Source organism: Zosterops lateralis (genome assembly GCF_965231275.1).
Source record: "Zosterops lateralis genome assembly, chromosome: 1".
NCBI lineage: Eukaryota > Metazoa > Chordata > Aves > Passeriformes > Zosteropidae > Zosterops > Zosterops lateralis.
In genome coordinates, this window is record NC_139762.1 from 110,208,680 (window position 1) to 110,231,406 (window position 22,727).

General features: G+C 39.6%; 1 protein-coding gene across 9 annotated transcripts in view; it reads left to right on the plus strand.

The window, feature by feature from the left end:
- DTNA (dystrobrevin alpha) overlaps nucleotides 1–22,727 on the plus strand; it is a 220,282-nt gene that overhangs the window by 121,040 nt on the left and 76,515 nt on the right. For all 9 annotated transcript variants that reach the window (XM_083866256.1, XM_083866254.1, XM_083866255.1 and 6 more), the window contains 2 exons: nucleotides 4,615–4,682; nucleotides 10,470–10,550. In XM_083866256.1, coding sequence (XP_083722382.1) covers nucleotides 4,616–4,682; nucleotides 10,470–10,550 — 148 coding nt within the window. In that variant the 5' untranslated portion in view covers nucleotide 4,615. The remainder of the gene's footprint in view (nucleotides 1–4,614; nucleotides 4,683–10,469; nucleotides 10,551–22,727) is intronic.

A 22,727-nucleotide genomic window follows, 5' to 3' on the forward strand; every position in this document is an offset into this window, starting at 1 on the left:
ATGCTCCCTTCCAGTCATTTGTGCACCTGCTCACTGGCAGAGCCTGGGAAACTGAAAAGTCCTTGGCTTAGGGTAAGCACTACTTAGCAACAGCTAAAACACCAGTGTCTTATCAACAAATTCTCAGACTGAATCCAAAACACAGCCCTGTACCAGCTACTAGGAATAAAATTAACTCTATTCCAGCCTAAAGCAGGACAGATTGGTTTTTTGGAGCTAATGATGTAAATGTAACATGCATTCCTTGCATCATGCACAGACATAGGTCAAGAAATGGAGATGTAATGGAAATACACTATTTATGAAAAGAATAACATATAGTAGGGGTTAATAAAATATATTACTTACCATATAAATACTGAAACAAGAAAAACACTTATTTGTGAGAGAGATTATTGCAGTGCTCATAATCCAAGTAGCAAGGAAACAACAGCAAAGGAAAGATAAATGAGGCATTCAGTTCTCATCTTATGCATATTATATGATATTCCCACCCACATTTTATAAACCAGAAAAGTATATTAAAAATGAGACCAATTATGCTTCTGATACATGATGAGCATGAAGAGGAAATTGTCATCAAAATACTTCCAGTAGAACTATTCTTTGTTTATTTATTCTTTTCTTTCTAACACTACTAATGTCATAAAAGTTTTCAGCTTGAAACATGGGTAAAAATGAAACATTCACGGTATCTTTTTCAGAGGCTGGAAATGCACGTTTGGAATGATTTCTGCTTTGGAATGTCTGTAATATATTGAAGCCTTAATACCATTCTAATTGGTACGTTACTAATTAGCTTGTGACTAGAATTTTAATTAGATGCACAATAGGTGTTCTCCTTACCTACAGTGACAGAGCTGTTTCCTGGGAAGAAAAGTGAAGGGAAAAAGATAGTGAAAGAAATCCATAGAAGAGAAATATAATTTATTCCCTACTATGAGAAATGTATACATTAATTAATATTTTTCAAAATTATGTCTCTAGAAATGTACTCTTTTTTGTAAAGCACATTAAAGTGTTCTTCAATATTTGCTTTCCTCCCATGTAGAACAAATGGTACTTTTTTTTTTTTTCTGTGATGTGACGTGCTGTGAGCAAACTGAGAAATACTGGAACATGACTGTGGTTAATTAGTTGAGGGCCAGCCCCAGGGACTGAGGTGAACATATCCTGGGCTCCACGAAGGAGCCTGTAACCTGAGTTGAGGAGTAGAGCTGTGTACCTGTGAGCTGGGTCACAGGGAAGAAGTCTGAAAAGGGAGATGCCCAGCACTCTGACAGTGGCATTAGTTGAGCTGGGCTGTAACACATTCTGGAGTTAAAAATGCATGTGAAAAGCTTTGAAGACACAGCTGAGTGAATTACTGTCAATGGCAACTCAGAAGTACCCGTACCCTGTAGATGAGCATCATCTAGCACTTTCCTTCTATCAGGAAAAGACAGGAAAGAGGGATAGAATGTATCTGTCTGAAAATACTGCCACCACTAATGTTCTCATTAGCTTAATGGCATATACCTGTTACAGGGAATTTTAGGATTGTCATTTGGAGTGAAGGCTCTTTTAAAATCTGCAAAGTATCTACTGCAAGAAGAGTCCTAAAAACATAAATACGAAGTTCCTCCCTTCTCCTAGGAAGCCTGAATTGTGTGTTTGTAAATACAAAGTTATTTGTCAGTCCTGGTAATCCCCATAAGACCTAGCAGTGAAAAGGGTGATTCAATTTCAGAAGATAATGGGACATTCTGAAAAATGATGATCAGGTCCAGGGAACATCTTTATATGAGGAGATATAAACAGTAAAAGTAAAAGGAGGATGAATTGCAGAAAACAGAAAACCAGTTAAAGAATTATTTTTTCCCCCTCTCTAAAGGGGGAAACTTTTAGAACAGACTTTCTGAAGGAAGTGGAAAACATACTGTACAATTTGCATAATTTTAAAAATACTTTTTGTTACTTTATTTTGACTGGCACAATTCTTCTGCCTGGTGAATAAGGTCACAGGTGAGCCACATTCCATGCTCTACAAGATATTTAAAAGCAATAGCTAAGGAATATTTTTCTCCAGGTGGCAATGTGAGGCAAGTGAGAATAAAGTTGCACCCCTTATGTTTTCGATAAAATTTGTAGCAATCACTCTGAGACCAGTAATTACTTCACAAATGTTAGGGAACATTGGTGGAATGAAAACAGCAAATTATTGACTGGAGAAACATCTGTAAGATTTAAGTGTCAGTTGTGTCAAGAAGTGGAAGATCCTTGTGCCAAAATCAAATCAGCCCAATCTCAGTCAAATAACACAAGTAGTATGTGGTCTGAAAACAAGTTGCACGCTGTTTCTGGAATAGTGCTGAATATATTAGAAGTCAGAGAAAATTATGATGGCCTATAACCAACTCTACAAGTAATAAATAGTAATCAAAAATGTGTTTGCTCTGGAGTATTCACTCAACTCCTCTGCCTAGTAAAATATATTATCTTTTTTTTAAAGATTTTATCTTTATTAATGCACATGTCCTACAAGATCTAGTCATTTTCCATGGCAAACTTGAGTTTCTATGAGTGTCATTAGAAACAAAAGGTAGTGGGGAACTCAAGCCATGGTTAGTGGAATTATATTGCTTTTAATCTTACATGGGCAGAGATTTAAGGCAGATTAATGTAAAAAAGATGTTACTTCTTGCTGTCTAATTAACGTGGTCATTGGGCCTGGCATATCTTGAGGTATCTCATTCTGCAAGGAGGTTTGGGTCTTCCCTGATATCTCCAAGCTATCAAGACAGAAGCTACCTCAGATCAGAGGCTGAGTGACTGTCGTCCCTGCATTTCTTGCTTTCAAAGTGTTTGAGTCTTTGCAGCACCTTCTCACGCTGCTTCATGTAAACAATAAGTATTCTTAGAAATTATATCTATTTTTTGCATTCTTGTTCTCTGAGAGAGAACTTGACTGATGGTCATATTGACCAATGGAGTCAGAAGGTTGTAACCTCCTTGGGCCAATCTTGGCCCTCTGTACAAAATGTATATAAGCCTTTGGAGTCAGATAATAAAGAGCTTTCCATGTTTCACCAAGCTGCTGCCTGCTGTCCTCTGTCAAGGTCCACTCCCACGTCACAACGTGTTGCCCCTCTAAAGCCGTGGGGTAACAAGTGACCACTTCTGTAAAACACTATCCGGAGAGCTTTCCCTCTGCAGAAAGGGAGGATATATTAGCTCAGACTTAATGCCATGCTAAGCACATCCCTATCACTCCCGGACAAATGAAAGCACACTTGAATATGAGGTGAACTTGAATATCCCTGCAAAGAGGCTGCATCCATACCCCTTGTCCACTTCCTAGTGGGACCGCTGTTCACATCACAAAATGTCCACCGTAGATGGATAGCACTTTAGCAGAGTCTTTATCAGTACTCTGAGAATTGGATAGGCTAGTTGGAAAAGGCAGTTATAATGTACCACCACTTCATTTGAACAGTGCATTTTGAAAGGGAAAAAAAAAGCTCACACAACAAAATATTTCTTATGTGATTGCCTTTCTGTCTTTGAGAAATAAAAGGAAACTGGTTTTTATCTTGAGTTCTTTGGTGATGGTAGACTTCAGCATCCAGTACTTTTATCCTTCTTGTTGTATACATATGGAGGTTTGCTATGGGGTACAGTGCAATATTTTTGATTGCAGGCTTCTCTAGAATATCTCCTTTATAACCTAGGTAGTGTGATGTTATTTTACACAATCTAGTTGACATGAGGATGTAGATAAAAATGCAGGTCAGAAGTTTTAACCAGACTTGGCAGGCAGGAAAGGATATTGGTTCGACAGGGTAATTACCCATAGGAAGTGGTGATGCTGACACTAGTTTTAATTTTTTGAGTGCTGCTGAAGATGTTTATCTTCACTCTGAAAGCTTTAGTCTTTTATGGTTTGAATGCTGGCTGTGAGAGGAGCTGTCACTGTTCTCTCTGCTCTATCCAGCAGTAGTGCTCTTCAAAATAGTTGAAAGATTTTTCGTCTGAAAAGAGAAGGAAAATATATTCTTACTTCTGAGCCTTTTTGTGAAACTCATTTAATCAGAGATGTACTGTCCTGAATTTGAATGAATATTGGGAGAGTCTTTGCTCGGGTAAATAACATGTATTATGTTATGGACTAGGGATTTAATTGCTGTTGTTTGTTATTTTTTTTGTCTCCTCCACACAAAATTGGCTAGAACGTAGTTTTCGAGACTATAAAATAATATCCAAATCTTTTATGATTTCTTCTCTCTTACATAATTTAAACTGAGGATTCCTTATTTAAGAAAACCTAAAATGAATTTCAGAGCTTGTGTTATGTAAGCCAGTTAGTTACATCAAGCAGAAAAACTGAACACTGCCTTTGGGAGAGAGGGGCGGGGGGGGGGAACAAATGCTTGAAAACAGAGTCCAGAGAATGGAGGACAGTTTGGGGACCAGGTTCTCCACAAACCACGCCACAGAGAGGTTGGCAAAAGGCATCGGATACACGTGGAGCACCAGTCAACCTCAAAGGTTCTTCGGGATCAGTTTTGGATGCTTATGTACGTATGTTCTGTCTGGGAATAATACTTAACGTTTTCACGTGATTTTGTCTTCCAGAATGATTGAAGATTGTGGGAAAAGAGGGAATACCATGGCAGAAAGAAGGCAGCTGTTTGCAGAAATGCGTGAGTACTTCCTGGAAATGTTTTGCTGTGATAGACCAAGCCAGTTGCTATGCAATGTCAGTAAAATTTATACAAGCTTTCCACCTCAAATCTCCATTGCACAAATGAATATCATGAGACCAAAACTGCACGAAAATGGGCTGATTTGACCAAAGCAGGAAAGAGGGATTTTCTACATCAGATTTTTTGATTGAATTATTTTAATCAGTAGTTTCTTAAGAGAAAAATGATGGAATACACAGGTTGCAATGAAGAGGGATAAAGGTCTCCAAAAGCTACATCTTTTTTTGGAGATATCTGTAGTGGGTTGCCCCCAGCCAGCTGCCAAACTCCCACACACTTGCTTAATCCCCAGTGGAATGGGAGAGAATACAGGGAGAGCAGAAGCAAGCAAGTTCATTACTTGAGATAAAGACTTGATTAGATGACAAAAAGAGAGGGAAAAATTTACAACAGAAACCAAGAACCAGTGATGCAGAGGTGGCTATTCCCACTTCCCAAAAGCAGACTGATGCCTAGCCAGTCATAGAACAGTGTCTGTCTTGGAAGACAAAACTCCCCACCCTCTTCTTTCCCTACCCCATTTTTATTGCTGGGCATGACATTATATGATGTGGACTAACCTTTTGGGCAGGTGGAGCCATCCGTCCTTGCTGTGTCTCCTCTCAGCCTCTTGCTCATTCCCAGATGACCCTGGGAGGGAACAGAGTAGGAAACAAAAAAGCCTGGGTGCTGTACAAGCACTCTTCAGCAGCAGCTGAAACAGCGCTGTGTTATCAACACTTTTAGCCACAGATCTAAAACACAGCACCATGCAGAATGCTGTAAAGAAAGTTAACTGCATCTCAGCCAGACACAGTACAGGGACTCATGTACTTCATACCCCACTGCAATGTAATTTTTTATAGTTCCTAATGAAATTCTGTGCTCCCTGCACCATAATGTGTCAGGGATGTACTATACCAACAATATTCCTGCACTTCTGACAGTCATCTCTAATTTCTCTAACAACCAATCCACTATTTCTCCAGGAAATTCTGTTACATGTCAAGTTTGAGACTGTCACCCTGTTATTAGATTTACCTGAGTTTTGTGTGTAATTACTAAGCTTCCTGTTGTTTGTCCCCTGCCAGGTAGTAAACAATGACAGAAGATCTCCTTGGTCTTTGGTGGGAGACTAAGATGGGCATTACTGGGATTGGAATTACTGTGCATAATGAAATTGTGCTGGTGAATTCAATGTGCTCAGGACTGTTCCCCAGGAGCGAGCCCTACATCTGAGCTCTCCAAATTAAAGACTTCCCACTCAGATGACCTATGAAGAATTGTTTTGGCCCATTCCACAGTGTCCACTACCTCTGTTGTGCCCTCTAATTGTTTTAGTATCACAGGGCGCTTGCTGTTGTTACTCATGAATATTTCTCACTGATCTTTTCTCTCTGGTGCCCAGTGACAGGACCTGAGGAATGGAAAGAAGCTGTCTCATGGGAGGGCTAGGTTGGATATTAAAAAAGGTTCTTCACCCAGAGGGCACTGGAACAGGCTCTGCAGGGAAGTGGTTGCAGCACCAAGCCTGACAGAGTTCAAAAAACATTTGGACAATAATGTGTAATTTTTGAGAGTATCCTGTGCAGAGTCCAAGAGTTTTTTGGGAGTATCCTGTGAGTCCAAGAGTTGGACTCAGTGATTCTCGTGGGTCCCTTCCAACTCAGGATATTCTGTGATTCAATTGTCTCCTGTGTACAGCATCTTGGACCCTTGGAGGGAAGTGGTGTACTTTGGCCAGAATCAAAAAATGTGTTTGTCCATTAACAGAGCATACTGTAGTTTTAATTAAAGTTACAGAGGGGCCTTGATTTTTTATCAGCTCAAGTCAGTGGCATAGGTACCATTAATTTCAATTAATGTTTGAAATGCTCCTAAAATATTTAGGACTTTGCTGTGAGGATTTATGGTTTGTTTCCACAGTTTTGAAGGCTGTTTTGATGTTGGATTCTTTTGGAGGAGTTAAGGAAGTGTTGGGAAAATCAGGAGTTGGAGGCAGGGGAGGGACTATTTTCCTGTATTTTACACCAGTAGTTACAGTCTACTATTTTCTTCTTTCACAGTTTAGTATTTTGGCATATTTACTTCAGTCTGGTTTATCTCACATGTGCTTCCCTTTTCTTTGCCTACCTCTGTTCCTCCACCTACCACATCTGTACACAGAGAACTGGACATTCCAACTAGGTAAAAGGAGGGGAAAATATTAAGTCTTTGTGGAAAAACTAGATGTATTTTAGCCGTATTCATAGAACACTGAGCTTTGCATTCTGAGAGGCCCTCAGATAGCTCTGTGTGCAGAGGGTGTGCTTCACTGAAAACCAGAGTTCATCCTGGCATTGTGTTCAGCTGCCCCCGGCTGGGTGCAAGCCCACACCTTTAACATGTTTGACAAAAACCATGTGCTCCTGATGCCCTACGTATTGTGGGCCATGTGAAGCTTCTTAACCTTCTGATAGGCATAAGCCTGTGGTAATAGGTAAACTCCTCAACCTGCCAATATCAGAGGAAGAAAAATTATGATATAAAGGCTTTTGCCAGTGGTTTTGGTTCCTGGGATCTACATCTGCAAGTCTGTGATTGAAACCCCACAAAAATTTTACAAAGGACTACACAGAATAGAAAAGAGGGGAAAAAAAAAAAAAAAAAAAAAAAAAATCCAACTTTTCAAGCCCTTTTAAGTGGAAAGATTGTCCTGAACAAGGAATAGAAGGATTTGATTCTGACTTTAAATTTGGACCACTGTGATTTTCCCTGTATTTTGAGAGGTCCAGTTTGACCTTTTTTGGTTCCTTTCCTTCAGAATAGTCATCCATCTAGTTCCAAATTACAGACTTTTGTGAATTAATATCATAATTGTTATCGCCTTCTGTAGAGTCTCATGGTTAAAGCTTGTCTTATAACTCAAAATGTTCTATTGGACATCATGCTGCTAGGTCTTAGTCTTACCTTAGTCTGACCTGACAGGCCCAGGTATATCCACACTGATGAACAGTTCAAAATGTACATCATTGTTGGCACATATTATCCGGCAAGAAAACACCAGCCAAAGTTGCACTGTGTCCCTGTTATTTTTGCAAACTGCAAACGGTGTTACATGACATGAGCATATTCAAAGGAAGTAGAGTAAGGCACTGCCAGCAAGCAGAGGAAAGGACAGGCCACTGTCAATCCTGTAGGGAATTATAAATTCACTGTCTTGTTTGCCATGCTCAGTCCTGTGCATCTTTCCACTTGTTTTTTAGGACTCTTCATCATATAAGTAATGGCACTTTTCTACAGAAGTTATTTGACAAATAGATCTCTGACTGTGGCAAAATGTGAATCATGACAAAATTAAATCATCTGTTCCAGCATCTTACCAGCAACACCTACTCCTCAAATAATATCAAAATAATACCATCCACTGTGTATGCAAATAGGCAAAAAGAAAAAAAAAAGGCAACGTTGCCAACAAATTTGTTTATTTAGGATTATTACTGCAACCTCAGAAGCTCAATGAGCCAGAGTACCACTTTGCTTTCACTCTTTAAATCTTGTTAAAAGGCTGGAGTTTTATAAAGGAGCTCTGGAAATTTATTGATAACTTTCACTAAAGTTAAGAGGGGGAAAGTTACATTCATTTTGCTTACTTTTCCTGTTAAAAAGGAAAAGCTTAGTGTTGCAAAACTTTATCATCTCTTTCACCTGTAAAGAAATTTTCCAAAAGCTGTCAGTGAGATACCAATGGAGAAGGAAAAAAAACCTGTATAATTCTAACAATAGAGGATATGATGGAAAAAACTCACAAAAATACTTCCTATACCTGATGTTAAGTAGTCAAAGGTAATTACTCCTAGGAGCAGATGATGTAACTGGCAAAAGGGAGTAGCTGGGAGCCCTGGGAAGACAGTGTGGGAGAATTTGGTCAGGAAAAGAAAAGAATCTGGGGAGAATAGAGAGTATCATTCTCATTTTCATCATAGGCCAGAGCACATTTGAAAAATTTGGGTCAAGAGGGCTGTTTGAAGGACATTTTTAAAAAAAGTGTGGGTGAACAATGCTGCCACAGGCAGAATGGAAGCTTCAGTCAAGATTTATAAGGGAAGGAAGCCCTCCAACTGAGTTACAAGGTGCAAAAGGATCCCCCTCACTCTGAAAACTCCTCAGAGAGTAGTCTGAGTAGAGCTCGATCCAGTTCTAGTCTCAGACTTGGTCAAGAGTTTATTTCTTAAGGATTATATAGGTGTAACTGATACTTTATATGATTTCATCATGCAGTGTTAAGGATAGAAAACCAAATATATTTATAGGAATAAAATAAATATTTTTAAAATAATTTAATCAAAATTACTTACCAGATACTATAGATATTTATAACTAATTATATTGGGCACTATTTATTAAATGAATTGTTTCAAAAGTAGCTTAATAATTATTAAGTAGAGATTGGTGTTACTTACCCATATCAACACTGTGGGCAAATCTCTTTCACTTGGCCTCAAGGAATAACCTTGAGAGGTGTCCCCACTCAAGGGAGGAATTGCCACACCACATACACGTCCAGAAGGAGCCTGTTAGGAGTCCCTGCCATTAAAAATGGAACTGAGCTTTTATAGTATAAGGTGATTGACTGCCAGTCAAGTGTTTCTAGGCTACCAGTGCCAGCTCAGCAGCTTTAGATAAATTATCAGTACTATCACTTGTTGCTTCCTTTGTCAGGAACTTTGTTTGCCACATCCTCGTCAGTGCTGATTTCTGTCAGGCAAGGCTGTTTATCATGTCTCCAGAAAGTTTAGCTTTGGGATTGTGGAGTCAGGCTAGTCTCAGCATTCCTGAACACCTGAAGCAGCATGATCCACTTTCTCCATCCACCACTGATAACTTAAGCAAATGGGAGAAAATTTGGGCTGTTTTACCCCCATTTAGACAGAGTATCCTGCTACAGATGCCAATGTGGCCGTATGTTCAGCAGTTCAGCTGAGAAATCTTAAAGCCTTTAGGAAGCTTGTGTAAAAGGGCTGTATTCCACTCCTCTTACATCCTGGCTGTACCTTGTTTGGATGATTTTGTTGGACACTGTGCCAGGTTCTGCCCCCATACTGGCCCCTGTTGTACCTTGTTTGTGAGGTAGTTTAGTTTTTTCCCATCTCTCAGACAGCTGCTTTGGAAATGTTACTGGATCTTTACATGGCAGCAGGCAGGGGCCAAGCTTTGTGTGGAGCATAGAGCTGACCCTCAGAGGTCTCCATTGCAGAGAATATGCATCCACAAAGCAGAGAAAGGCCTCACACGCCTTGTCATTGCCCCCTTCTGCAGATTGCCATGGGTCTTTATGTTACGGCACAGTACGTTTTCTGATCTGGTTTGCTGGCAATACCTTGCTCTAGTGTGGCATGTCAGCTAAAGATATTTGTTATGAGCTTTTTTTGCTAAATATTAAAATTCGACTGAGGTTTTCCCTGCTGTTGGAACCTGGCCAGTGTGTCTTTTAGCCTGCAGCTTGACCAGATTGTTCTTCAAAGTGACAGACACAGTGGGCTGACTATTCCGTGCCTTCCTTTATAAAATTCTTTTAACACTGTAGCTCCTGACATTCCCCTTGTTACTCCTCACTCCTCTCTACACTCTGTGCGAAGGAGAGAGCCATGAAAATTGTTAAAGGGAGGCAGCTCGTGTGTCCTCTTTGTTCTCTGGCTTCTCTGCTTGCAAAGATACGCATAGGTCATGTTCCATACAAATGTCACTGTTCCTCTCTTCCACTAGGGGCTCAGGATCTGGATCGCATCCGGTTGTCCACCTACCGAACAGCATGCAAGCTTCGATTTGTTCAGAAGAAATGCAACTGTAAGTATGCCAGCAATTCTTTCACCTAGCATTGTTACAAGCTTTCCATTGCATTCCCCGGTCTGTCCTTCCCACACGGACTGTGTGATCTGGCATTGCCAAGGACACTAATCAGAGTGCCTGGGCAGACTTCAAATATTAACCTGTTTATATAAGGAACTTGCCTCAAATCTGCCAGTGATTCAGTCATAGAAGGGTGGGTCAGGATACAGGCCACAACTTTGATTAGTAAGTATGTTAACTGCATTCTCTAATGTTCTTGTGAAATTGCATTTGTGAGTTTCAGCAGGGCCCTGCAAATTAAATGCTTTTATAGCAGCTCTGAGAAAAAATACTGCTTCCAGTCCTCTTCTATTTAAGGTACAGCAAAGTAAGTGCAATGTTGGTCAGACCCCCATGTATTTCCAGAAGGCCATCTAGATGCAGCTCTTCTGAGAGAGTGAACCTGCTTGTAATCTCTGTGTATCTGTCTTACTCCCCTCTAGGTTTTATTGGGAAATTTCCCTCTTGATTAGTGACTTTTTTTTAACTTCTCTTCAGAGATTCAGTCTTTTTCCCTTTACGGCTGCATTTCCATTAGCACAGTCATGTGCTGTGAGCTTTAAAGGGGAAATACATGTAAAATCTGTAATGGAGCGTATTCTTTCTTCTCCATTCAAAATAGTATGCAAATACTTAGTAGGGCAGGTTTGGGTGTATATGCTTTACTGGACCTTTTCACACCAACTTAATACCCTAACCAAGGGGATTCTTGTTAGCAGTAGCACTAGGGTGAGCACCAACACAGAGAAAACAAGTGGGTTTTAGTCCTCACATATAGACTAGAATAACAACCTGGCTGTGCTTGTGCAACACACAGTGGTAAGTATGTTAAAAAATGCTCACTGTGGATAGAAATTTACCACCCTGTTAAGTTCCTAGTTTTGGGGTTATATCTGCCTGTGTTACAGAGATGTTTAGCTTATGCTGTCCAAATATGCTGGAGAGGCCAAGTTGTGATGGAAAGTATTTTGGAGAGTGATTACTGTGTTTTTAACCACAGAGCTGATTGTTTAATCACTTTTGTAGCACACTTCTCATATTTTTAATATGTCCTTGGCTGAAGTATGAATTGAAGATTTAGTATTGCATTATAAGCAGTCTGCCAGACACAAACCCCAGGGGAGTTTAGTACTTGCCCAGATGCTGGCTTCTCCCATTCAGGAGCAAATGTGTTGAAAGACACTATTATGTTGTATTCAGTTGTTTATTTTTTAAAATCTTATGTTTAGGAGGATGACATTTTCACTTCATTTTCATGGTAACGGAATACAGTAGTCTGAGGTTACACAAGTGTCCAATTAAATGGACAGTGCAAAGCATGTGTGCAACTGCATGCAAAGCAAATTAAAAAAAAAACCTAAGGGTTAACAATAGCCTCATTGCTGAGAGTGTCTGTCTGGCTGAAAATACACTGGTTGTTAATTTTAATTTTTTGTCTCTTATCTATCAACTGTGATCTGCTTTTGTGGAACTGTTGGTTGTCTTCATAGAGAATTAGTGCAGATGCCCTGCAATTTGCCAGCTTGTGCCAAGTCGCTCATGGACAGGACTTAGCTTCTGGTCTCCATTGATAACCTAGGAGTAGTTTGCTGATCTTGTTTAAAGATTTATACAGTATCAATCTCTTCTTAAGGAAAAAGAAAATAAAAGGAGAAACTTAAAATGTCATCCTAAGTATTAGGTTCTGTGCAACTTAAGGAATAATGCCGGCTGCTCTGGAACAGGCTGGATTCTGTGTGTTTTTTCATCATCAAGTACAGTTTCCTTCTTGTTCCAAGCTGCTCTCCCAGATGGGTTTCTCTTATCAATGGGAAAAGAAGTCATTCATTCACCTGACAGCAATGGCTGTCCAAGAAAGAGCTGCTAAACACAGAGCCACTGAACTGAGCACTGCCCTTGAAATGGTTAATATCAGACCTCTGGCTCATATCAGCTACTGTTTTGGGTTGGGGTTTTTTTTTCTCCTACAGAAATTATCATTATGCGCCACCCAACAGTAATGAGACAAAAAAGAAAAAGGGGTCATAGGAAAAAAAAACCTTTCAGCTGCATCTGAGCTGCTTCATTTAGGTTGGAATATAACAAGAAAAACTCAAAGACCGTTCTGCTCCACTCCCAGTGCATAGCAACTCCTGTCACTCAAGGCATCCTTGTCTTCTTTCAGCTGTGCTCTCCTGCCCTGCCCTGGCACACTGGCCCAGACTTACTAGGGAAAAATTGGCTTGGAAAGACTGTATTTGAGGGGTTCTTTTAAAGAGCTAACTTAATAAATTGCAGAGAGCTGGCTACAGGCTGAAGGTGTATGAGGATGGAAGCAGAGAGCTGCTTTGAGTGCCAGAAGTGTTTGTTCCAAGGAAAGCAGAGCAGAGGCTTTATTAGCACCATCTTTTTTACCCGGAGGTGCCCATTAGCATAGGCAGTCATGGGATATCGTTTAACAGGCAGCTACACTTATCAGATGCAGTGCACTGTTTGTTTCTGCTGCCTTTAATGCAGACACAGACACAGGTTCATCTCCTGGCCTCTCTTTGTGAATTCTTCTCTCAGTACAAAAGTGTTTTTTTTTTGCTGAAACCTTCAGCAGCGGGCTGAGTTTTACTGGCAAAGTAGACAGAAATCATATTCTGAGAGCCATTCTCTCTTGCAGAGTTTCTCTTGAAACTAGTTTAAGTATCTGGGCAAAAATTACAAGAACATGACAGTTTACCTGCTTTTACCAGAATATCACTACATATGTTGTACCTTGAATATTACCACTGTTGATCAAATAATTTGCTTTGTGAAATTATTTCATTTTCATAAGAAGAAGGTTTCTTTGCAGATATTTCACCAACAGTCTTCAAAATTGCAAATATATGTCTTTCTGATAATTCTATAAAACTTTGGGAAAATACTGTGTGTGGAAAGTATTTCTTTTGTAAAAATGTCTCTGAGCATTTTAAAGTGACAGTTTAATCACAATCATCAAAATGTGAAAAATCATTATCTGTAATTGCAATTATTTGTCAAATAGAATGAAATTTATTCCAGTCCAGCGTTGTTCTTCAGAAAAGCAAGTAATTATTCTTAAGAACTCATAAAAAGTAGATAAATTTGAAAAATCTCTGATGCTATCTTTCAAAGAAAAATTCCTGCAAATTTAAGCATGCCTCTTTACCTAATTTAACACTGGAAATAAATAATACTAACATTTGCAAATTATTGTTGCCACACCTCTGCATCTGCTAAGTGCCCAAATGTGGCATGCAATATGTGACAAAAATCCCAAAAGAGATATGCGAAATTCTCTAAATGCAGAAATTCTAAAAGCTGGGAAACCTTCTCAATTCACCATGAATATAAACTAATTTTATGCTTCTTATTTCTGCTGACAGTTTCTAAAATTGGAAATAATGAAAAGAGAAACTCTGTAAGTAATGTAGGTACTTTTGAGGATGTGGTGTGTATAGAAAAAGATAATTGCAGACTGCTTGCTGATTGCTTTGCAGAATTCCTGTAGTAATAGACCTGTTGCAATAGCACTAGTCTTCCCTTGGTTATAAATACCAGCACAAGACATAGATGCCTTTTCTGGGAAAAAAAAAAAAAAAAAAAAAAAATACTAAAGTCTTGAGACGATACTGAGAATACTGAGATTAGGGCATTAATTCCAAATGAATGCAAAGAGCTGTGGACAGGTGGACCTTGGAGAACACATTGCTGGTGATTATGTCATCTTGAAATCCCAGAATGTAAGCCAGGAGTGTCTGAGGTGACTGTGGCCACTTTACTGGTAGATGGTGTTGGAGATAGTCTTGGAAATAGCAGCATCCTAATCATTTGAGGTTAAATTTCATTATTTGGGTTAATAAAAGCAACTAGGAAGCGGGGACAGGAACTCGATCAAGCATGCTTTGTGTTTATTCCAGTCTGTACTGTACAAAATATACCAAATGGGAATAGCTGACTTTATCATATAGATTTTATAAATGTGCTTTAAAGGTGGTCCTAGATAGTGCACACTGCAAGAATCAAGGAGGGAGGTGGAAAAACTACAGGTGAGCACTGTGAGGTCTGAAAAAGTCACAGAACTTGAAAACCCTATGAACCAATGTTGCTCTCACCTAGTCAGACAGGAGGGTATTGTTCTTTACTTTTCTGCCAGTGCTTTGGAGCAGGTTTTGGAGCATCTGAGTACATTCTCAGCAAGCATAACTCCTGCTCGGCACCCCTTACTGCCAGGAAAAATGCCATCTTGGCAAGGTTGATTTCCTGCTCTTTATCCATGGCATCCAGGCAGAGAAGCATCTTAGGCTTTCCTAAAACAAGGATGAAAGACCAATGACAGCAGTTAGACCTCTCTCTTGACGTTCACCAGTATCCAGAACCACCAAACCCCACAATTTATAATTATCCCCAGTGATCATTGTGCAGCTGATTTATTTTAAGACTTCTTTCTCAATGAATTTATTAAATGCTGAGATGAAATACCATGTTCACAGGCAAATTGCCTCTGGGGTACGGTGACAGCCAGGAGTAGGACATAACAACATATCATAATCAAAACCATTATACCATTAAATATCACTCACTAATACAGAACTGCATGGCTGGAAAACTGCTGCTGTCCTTGATGAAATATCCTAAATACATTGTGAGATCATTCTGTGACTGAGGCTGGAAAAGCAAACTTTGCTGATTTCCCTAGTTCAGAATAAATCATTGACAGTTGGAAATGTAAATCAAAAGCTGGGCTGGTGATGGTAACATGTGGCTTAATTAATGCAGACAAAAAGGGAACTTGTTTTTCTGGCAGTTTAGTTTCAACACCTTAGGATGTTGGTGTCTTTGTTTCTCCCTTTAATATTGTTCAGTGTGTGTGGTTGGTTGTTTTTTTTTTGTTGGTTGGTTGGTTGGTTTTTTGTTTGTTTGTTTGTTAAGTTTGTTTTTGGGGGTTTTTTGTCCTATCCAAGTTGTAGTACAGCAGTTTCCACATAGGGAGCACAGCTGATGTGACTATCGTGGAAACCTTATGTATGTCCAAGGCAGTCTGCTCCACCTGCTCTTCGTTCTGCTTCCTCTGGGCTTGTGTAGTCACAGCTGAGGCATGTAGGCATGTCAGCTTAATCTCCATACATGCTTTTGGGTGCTTCCCTGATCTGATATGATCTGATCTGATATGATCTGATCTGCCTTTTTAGGTTTGTTTTAAGTTAGGATAAATTCTCTCTACCCAAAATGTAATCATTTCCTTGTGAAAATGAATGGCAGTTACCGTAAATATGTTATTTTTAGATGCTTTTCTTAAAGCTCTTTTCTGTCTGTAGACTTAGACCTCCTGTAATGCTACAGCAAGCTGCTGAAAATGGGTTTGTCCTAGAAACTGACAATCTGGGTATGAAATGATGAGATCAGTCTGTACGAGCTACTGGCCCCCATCATCAGGGCAATTTTTTAAAAATTATTTGATTTAACCTAAATAAAATCGCTGGGGTTTGGGGTTTGACTGTATTTTCTCTATGCTGGGCTGACACTTAAAATATTTATCCCATCCCATTCAACATACCATTCAGCACAAAATGAAAAGTTACAGTATCTGGTAGCTGTAGTGAAAGGAAAGGATAAGCAAGTCTTGATTCCGCACTGAAAATGGTGCTGTGACCTTTGTGTTTTCCAGTGGCTGAGGAAGTTAACGAGACATCCAGGTTAAACTTTCTTTTTCTGCATGAGAAAATCTGTGCTGATCTTACATATCACAAGAGTTCCGTAAAGACATTGCTAGAGGATATTCACAAGTGTTCCAGTCTATCCTGTTGATGTTTAACCACCAGATCTTTCATCTTTCCATGTTGGTTAATTTAGGACCATGTAACTGCTTCTGTTTACTCAAATGAGACCTCTTGCCAGTGTAGTATAAAGACATTCATCCCTTAACTCAGTGAGCATTGATTTTCAAATGTGCACATTTTTCAAATGTCAAATAGAGTGCACAACAAATGTGCAAAGGTACAAGAATCCTGTGAAGATGATAGTGACAGTGAATACCTCCTGCCATGGCAGAAGGTATTCACTGTCACTATCCTGACTTTTACATCCCAAGAACTGTATAGCCCATGCAATTTTGTACTTGCCCTCCTCAGGAAACTTACCATGAGAAACAGAACCACCAAATTATCATGATTACAAAATTGTTTAGATTAAACAATTTAATCCTTCATCATGGTAGTTTCCATGGTTAGTGCTCTGTTCTCATTGTTGGGTTTTATGCTGCTTTTCATTTCATCTTGGAAGCAATAAAGCACAAGATAGTTTCAGGCTGGGTCACAGAGCAATCAGACTGAATGACAAGCAGCGTTGCCTACTTGAGAAGTGCAAAAGGTCTGCTTGGCTGCAATTTGAAGCAATCTGCCTCTTGAATTCGTGATCATGGGATTCTCATATTCTTCTAAACCCTGAGTGATCAGTCTTTTATGAGATTTGCTTAAAATCCTATAATTTGGAAGGAAGATCACCATTTTGCACTCTTATTTTTGTTCTTCATTGTTGATCACCTTGGATATTCTATGATCTACTTATATTACTATTGCATAAAGGTACAGGCTGGATATATTAGTTGTGTTCTTTGTTTTCTATTTTAATGAAAGCCGAGTCTTACAAGTTCCCTTACAGTGAGTGGCATTATTCACATGGCTCCTAGAGATACAGCTTTAAAAAAAAGCCACTCTATAATACAAGAGTCATGATACCATTGTGTAAGTTACTAATTCTGGTATCATGCAGTATTTGAAGAATGGAAAGAGAGATGAGTTAATGATTTTAAAAACTTTCTTGTTCCTTTGTCTTCACCAACGACTTAGAGACTAAATGCTTCTGGAATTGCTAGTACTGTTCCATATGGGTTTCCAGGCAACTATGGAAAAAGGATGCATATATTATACGTTCTGCATTATGCATCAATTATTTAATCAAAAGTTCAAAAGGGCTTGATTTAGCATATTCCCCGCAGACAAATCCTTAGTCTGTAAGTGTTCGCTCAGAGCACAATATCCTGAAAATAGGTTCAGATTTTCTCTTCCTTTCAACTGTAAAAATTTATTAATATGCTTGACAATCATAATAGCTGTTAGAGAGCTGGCATATAACCTGTATATTTGGCATGTTCATTGAGAGACTGCTGTTCAGCCTTTCTTCAGTGTTAGCATGAAGTGTACTCTTGTTATATAAGAGGGTTGTGTTGTCTCAGACGTCCCTGAGTATCTGCTCTTAAAGGCTGCCACTACAAGTCTGTCTCATCCAAGACAGAACTATTAGTGGATATTTGGAATTAATTTTAACGTCAAAAGGAGGGAAACAAGGATATCTACCTTAAAATCCTTACATTTTCAGTTGCTTAGAGATTGATTTTTCAAACATACCCATGATCCCAAGTGGCTCCTGTTGAAAATGGGAGTTGCAGAAGATTGTCAGCTAATATTATTTTGTCCTTTAAAGAGGAAAATGACTGATTTTGCTTTCTTTAAGTCAGAAGTTGACAGACAAGTGGCCTAGGTCACGTCACAAGTATACCTACATGCTGCCCTCTGCTACACAGGTGGCACAGCTCTGCCTGAATGTAGACAGCTTTTGTAATTGGATCATAGCTGAAAATCTCTTCTTACTGACTTCCTGAACTCTGTGAAGACTGCCATTCACTGTGCTATTTCTGATGGCTTTCCTTATGAACGTGTAAGGTTGGACAGTCTGTTCTGTTCCCCACTCATGTCTCTGAACATCTGCTGCTGGTAATAGGCATCACTCACCTTTGTCTGGCAGACTTTGGCTTAGTTTCCCCAAGCCAGAAAGTTTCCGTATCCTATTTCACATTGGTCCTCTTAATAAATACTTCAAACAAAATTATTATTATTATTATTATTATTATTATTATTATTATTGTAATCTTGTCTAAAAATTGCAAAATGTATGTAGACATACTCTTTAATGGAAAAAAACCAATACCTTGGTGATCACAGAATCACTGTATCTTCAGATTCTTTGCATGATAGCTTTTTCTTCTTTCACCCTCATGCTTTTCCCTTCGATCTGTAGCTGTGTTTTTCAGTCTTCTTCGCTATTTCCCTGTCCTTTTTTCAGCTTCATGTCATTATCTGTGGCATTTGCTTTATCTCTGACTTCTCTGCAACCCTCATTCCCCTGTCTGCTCTCTCTTTTCCCATTAATCTCTTGGTTCCAAGAACCTTTTTTCAGGCAAACTCTCTCTTGCATTTGAGCCTTTGTTCCCTTTCCTTGAGCTGTTCTGATCTGTCCTGTTTGAGTCTTTTGCTGGGTGTGCCCTGATGTCACATGAGCAGCTCAGTAATGTGCCAGAGTGCATTAAGCAGTGTGACTTAATGCCTGTCACATATGGGTCATTCTCTCAGGGTTTTTTCTGTGTAACATCCTGTTTATGTGGCAAAGGGGAAAAGAAGTAGCAAGTCATCTTTGGAGCGGTTATCAGTGAGTTTGGTGATCATGGTCCTTTGTTCCTAAGGACCTTCATTCTGAAGGCCTGTATCTTCATTCTAGACTTGAAGCAGTTATTCTTGAGGAGTCATACATGAGCTCAGTCCATACATACATGTTTTCTGTAGGGACTAAGGGACAGTTTATATGTGCCTGCAGATTCCTGACAGGATAAGCTGGACTATTTTGCCCAATATGTGTGTCGTAGCATTGCATTCACAGAATCACAGAATTATTTGGGTTGGAAAAGACCTCCAAGACTATCAAGTCCAACCTTTGACCCATCACCATCTTGTCAGCTAGACCAAAGCACTTAGTACCATGTCCAGGCATTGCTTGAACAGTCCCAGGGCTGGTGACTCCAGTGGTGAAAGTTCTCAGCAATTACGGGATTTTTCAGGGTGAAGACAACAAACAGTCCCCAGAAGGAAAGTCAGAATGTGGGACCTGATGTTATTTTTATTATAGTTCTCTTGTCCTGTAGTTCCCAAAGAGCCATTTTTTGCATGCTCATTTGTTTTCAGTTACATCAAATGTTTGTGTAACTCTAGTAATATAGACCAACTTCATAACACCCAGAATATTCAGAGAGAAGCTTTAACTTAGCCATTATATCATGTTTTACTGCGTCTAGTTGTATTTTCATTAAGTCTTAGTGGAAGATTTCATACAGCAAGTGTCTGGTATGCTAGGACAAATTGTGAGAACAGAAGATGTTGGCTATAAAAATAATTTCCTGCTTTTATAAGTGTGAAGAGACTGCACAATATAATGTCCTCAGTGGGCATTGTTATTAATACAGTTCTGGGTCTCTATACAATGAACATTCAGCTTCCTGGCATTAATGTTTGTGATATAAAATGGCTTTACAGAGGCCATTTTCCTTGTGCTGAATCAAGGCATTCCCAGGCTGAATTCAGACTGAGTTGTATCTGTGATATTATTTTTGGCTGCTGAGGTTTTCTAGCAGGGTGTTTGGCCCTTTAACCAAGAGCAGCGTAGGCTGATTCCACAGAAGTTTTCTGTCTGCTCAGCCTTTTCTTTGGTCTATGTGGATGGTTAGATGGATGTCTCTTTTCCTGACAGGGAGTAAATTGAAAGCAACTCTTTTGAACTCATTGACATCACTGTGGCACAAAGGAAGGAATGAATCAGTCTCTCAGTGTGTATTGTTTGAGGAGGTTGAACTCAATTTCTGATAAATGGAGTTGACACTAGTATCATACTGCATCTCTTGTAAAGGTCCTGATCTTCCCCAAGTTTAATTTTCCACAGTTCATTCATCTATATTTTGCCTTGAAACTCTTTATTTTGTCTTGGATTTGCAGGATATCTTTAAGGACTGCGTGTGTAAATTAAAGGATGACAGATAAGTGGCCATGTACATCAAGACTCTTACTCCATCTAGGGGCCCTGACAACATCATTAAAGAGCTTCTGTCACACACAAGGGGAAGGATAGATGTGCTAAACTTCACCTAAATCTCATTTGTCTGCCATTTCACATTCTGCAGTCTTGTTGCCTTTCTCAGTGTTGCTGATTGTTGAGCTATGTTTGTATCAGCTGGGGCTTTTCTCCTTGGCCTAGTCCTTATTTCCCCAAGAGATGTGAAGTTTTAGAGCATGATATTTTACGGGGAGATGCTGCAGTTGCTTTCTGGTTTGGGAGTCCTGGTTACTGAGGGAATCAGCTGGGGAAGTGGAGCACCGACCCACTCTGGCAGAAGACATTGCTTTGACTGTGAGTAATGTCAGGAGAGAAAATCTGGAAAGATTGTGTGAACACAAAGACACAGTTTAGTCAAATATTCTGGATGGTTTCTCTAAATAAGAGGCTGCCTATTCAAATGAAATTGATACCCCAGAAATTCCAGATCCCAGGATCCATCTTTCGCTCTTTCCAACCTGATTATAGCTCATATTCCAGGAGCTTTTGGGACAAATCAATTGCATTGTTTTCAAATGTAATACCTGATTAAATACCTATGGAATCTGGAACCTATGACAGTAATTATCAACTTGATTACTGATCTCAGCAAAAGGTTAAGTAAGATCAATCTGAACTGTCCTTACAACTTCAGACATAAGTTGCTTTTTCACCAAAATCCTGTGTGTCACATGAATGTCCTGCTTCATAGAGCAGTGCTCTGGCTCTCAACAGCTAAAGTTGATTCTGGGATTTTGTCCCAGGAACCCTCTGAACTGAACCAAACTCTTCAGAAGAGAGAAGCATATGTTAATAGTCTTCAGTATGTCTCTTCCGCTCTGGGGATGAAAAATGCAATTGTGGTATCAGACTGTTTACCCAAGCATTAAGTTCAGCTTAAGAATTTCTCTAATTATTTTTAATAGATGAAAATGTTATGGGTCATATTCAGTCCACATTACATAAGAAAATATTTAAATTAATAGAACAGGGATCAGGTTAAGAATTTGCATATATGTAAAATACCACATCTTTTATATTCAAGAAAGTGCACAATTCATCTTTCATTAGTATTCTGTACCTTGTGTTGCTGTTTACAGTCTGGCCAACCCTAAAATTTTAAAAAGTAATACTACAGAAAACAAAGTAACCATGGATCACACTCTGAAAAACAGGATATATTCCAAAGAGGACTTTTGTTTTAAGCAGTTCTAAATGTATAATAGGTGTTCATTCTTTTTCATTGACCTTTGTGATATGACTGAACCTTAAAGGTTGATAATGTAATCTCAACTTGTTTTCTATAGCTATTAGGTAAGAAATTGTTGTAAAGAACTGTTAAATTGCATTTTCCCTTATCACAGGCTATTTTTTAAAGGAAACAGCAGTTAATATGAGATTGGGGATAACACCCTGTATCCTTAAGCTGGTAACGTGCACTGCTTTAAAATTAATGAAAAATGTAAATAACCCAATTTGTTAACATTTGCGTTCACTCTGTGGTTGCTTTTGGCTGATAACAGTGCCAAGCAAGCTGTAGTCCTCCTGTGGCATGGGGAGTGTTGTAGAGGGGGGGATGGATGGAGCTGGCAGCGGTTGTATCAGAGGGAAAGAGGAAATTATTGATGAAAGAAAGATGTGGTATAAGTCAGACTTGGCATTTGGAGAAGCATACTGCTGGAGAAGATGTTATCACTGTAATAAGGGCATCCAGCATGGAGGCGTTCTGCCTTTTCCACCGCACGGGTTTGGCACTGTTGGCTGTCCCAGTGATGCCTGCACAGGACGCGCACACAGCCGCATCTCCCCGCACAGTCCTGATTCCACTCAATACAGAGACAGGACCATTTTCGGGAGACAGCGGTGGGGATGCACCGCCTCTCATTCGCGCTGCCTCGCTTGACGCTGTGCCAGGAGAGAGTTAAAACACCGTAGGAGCGTGGCTGCATTTAAAACACACCCAGGAGTGCCATCCTGTGGCCAGGACCCGCCGGGAGCCGTGCAGAGATCTCAGCCGGCGTGTCTGGCGTTCTCACACACCATCTGAGCTCCGCCAGCCGCCACGCCTGGGCTCCCTCCTACTGTCAGATTCACCAGATCTCTATTTTACAAACTGACCTGAGAACTCAGAGTAAAACAAACTGAGCTTTTTAAAGAGAAATGAGAAAGCTGTTGTGTATCGTACCTATCTATTGGTCAGGTCTTGTTGCCTCATGAGCTCTTTGGCTGTTT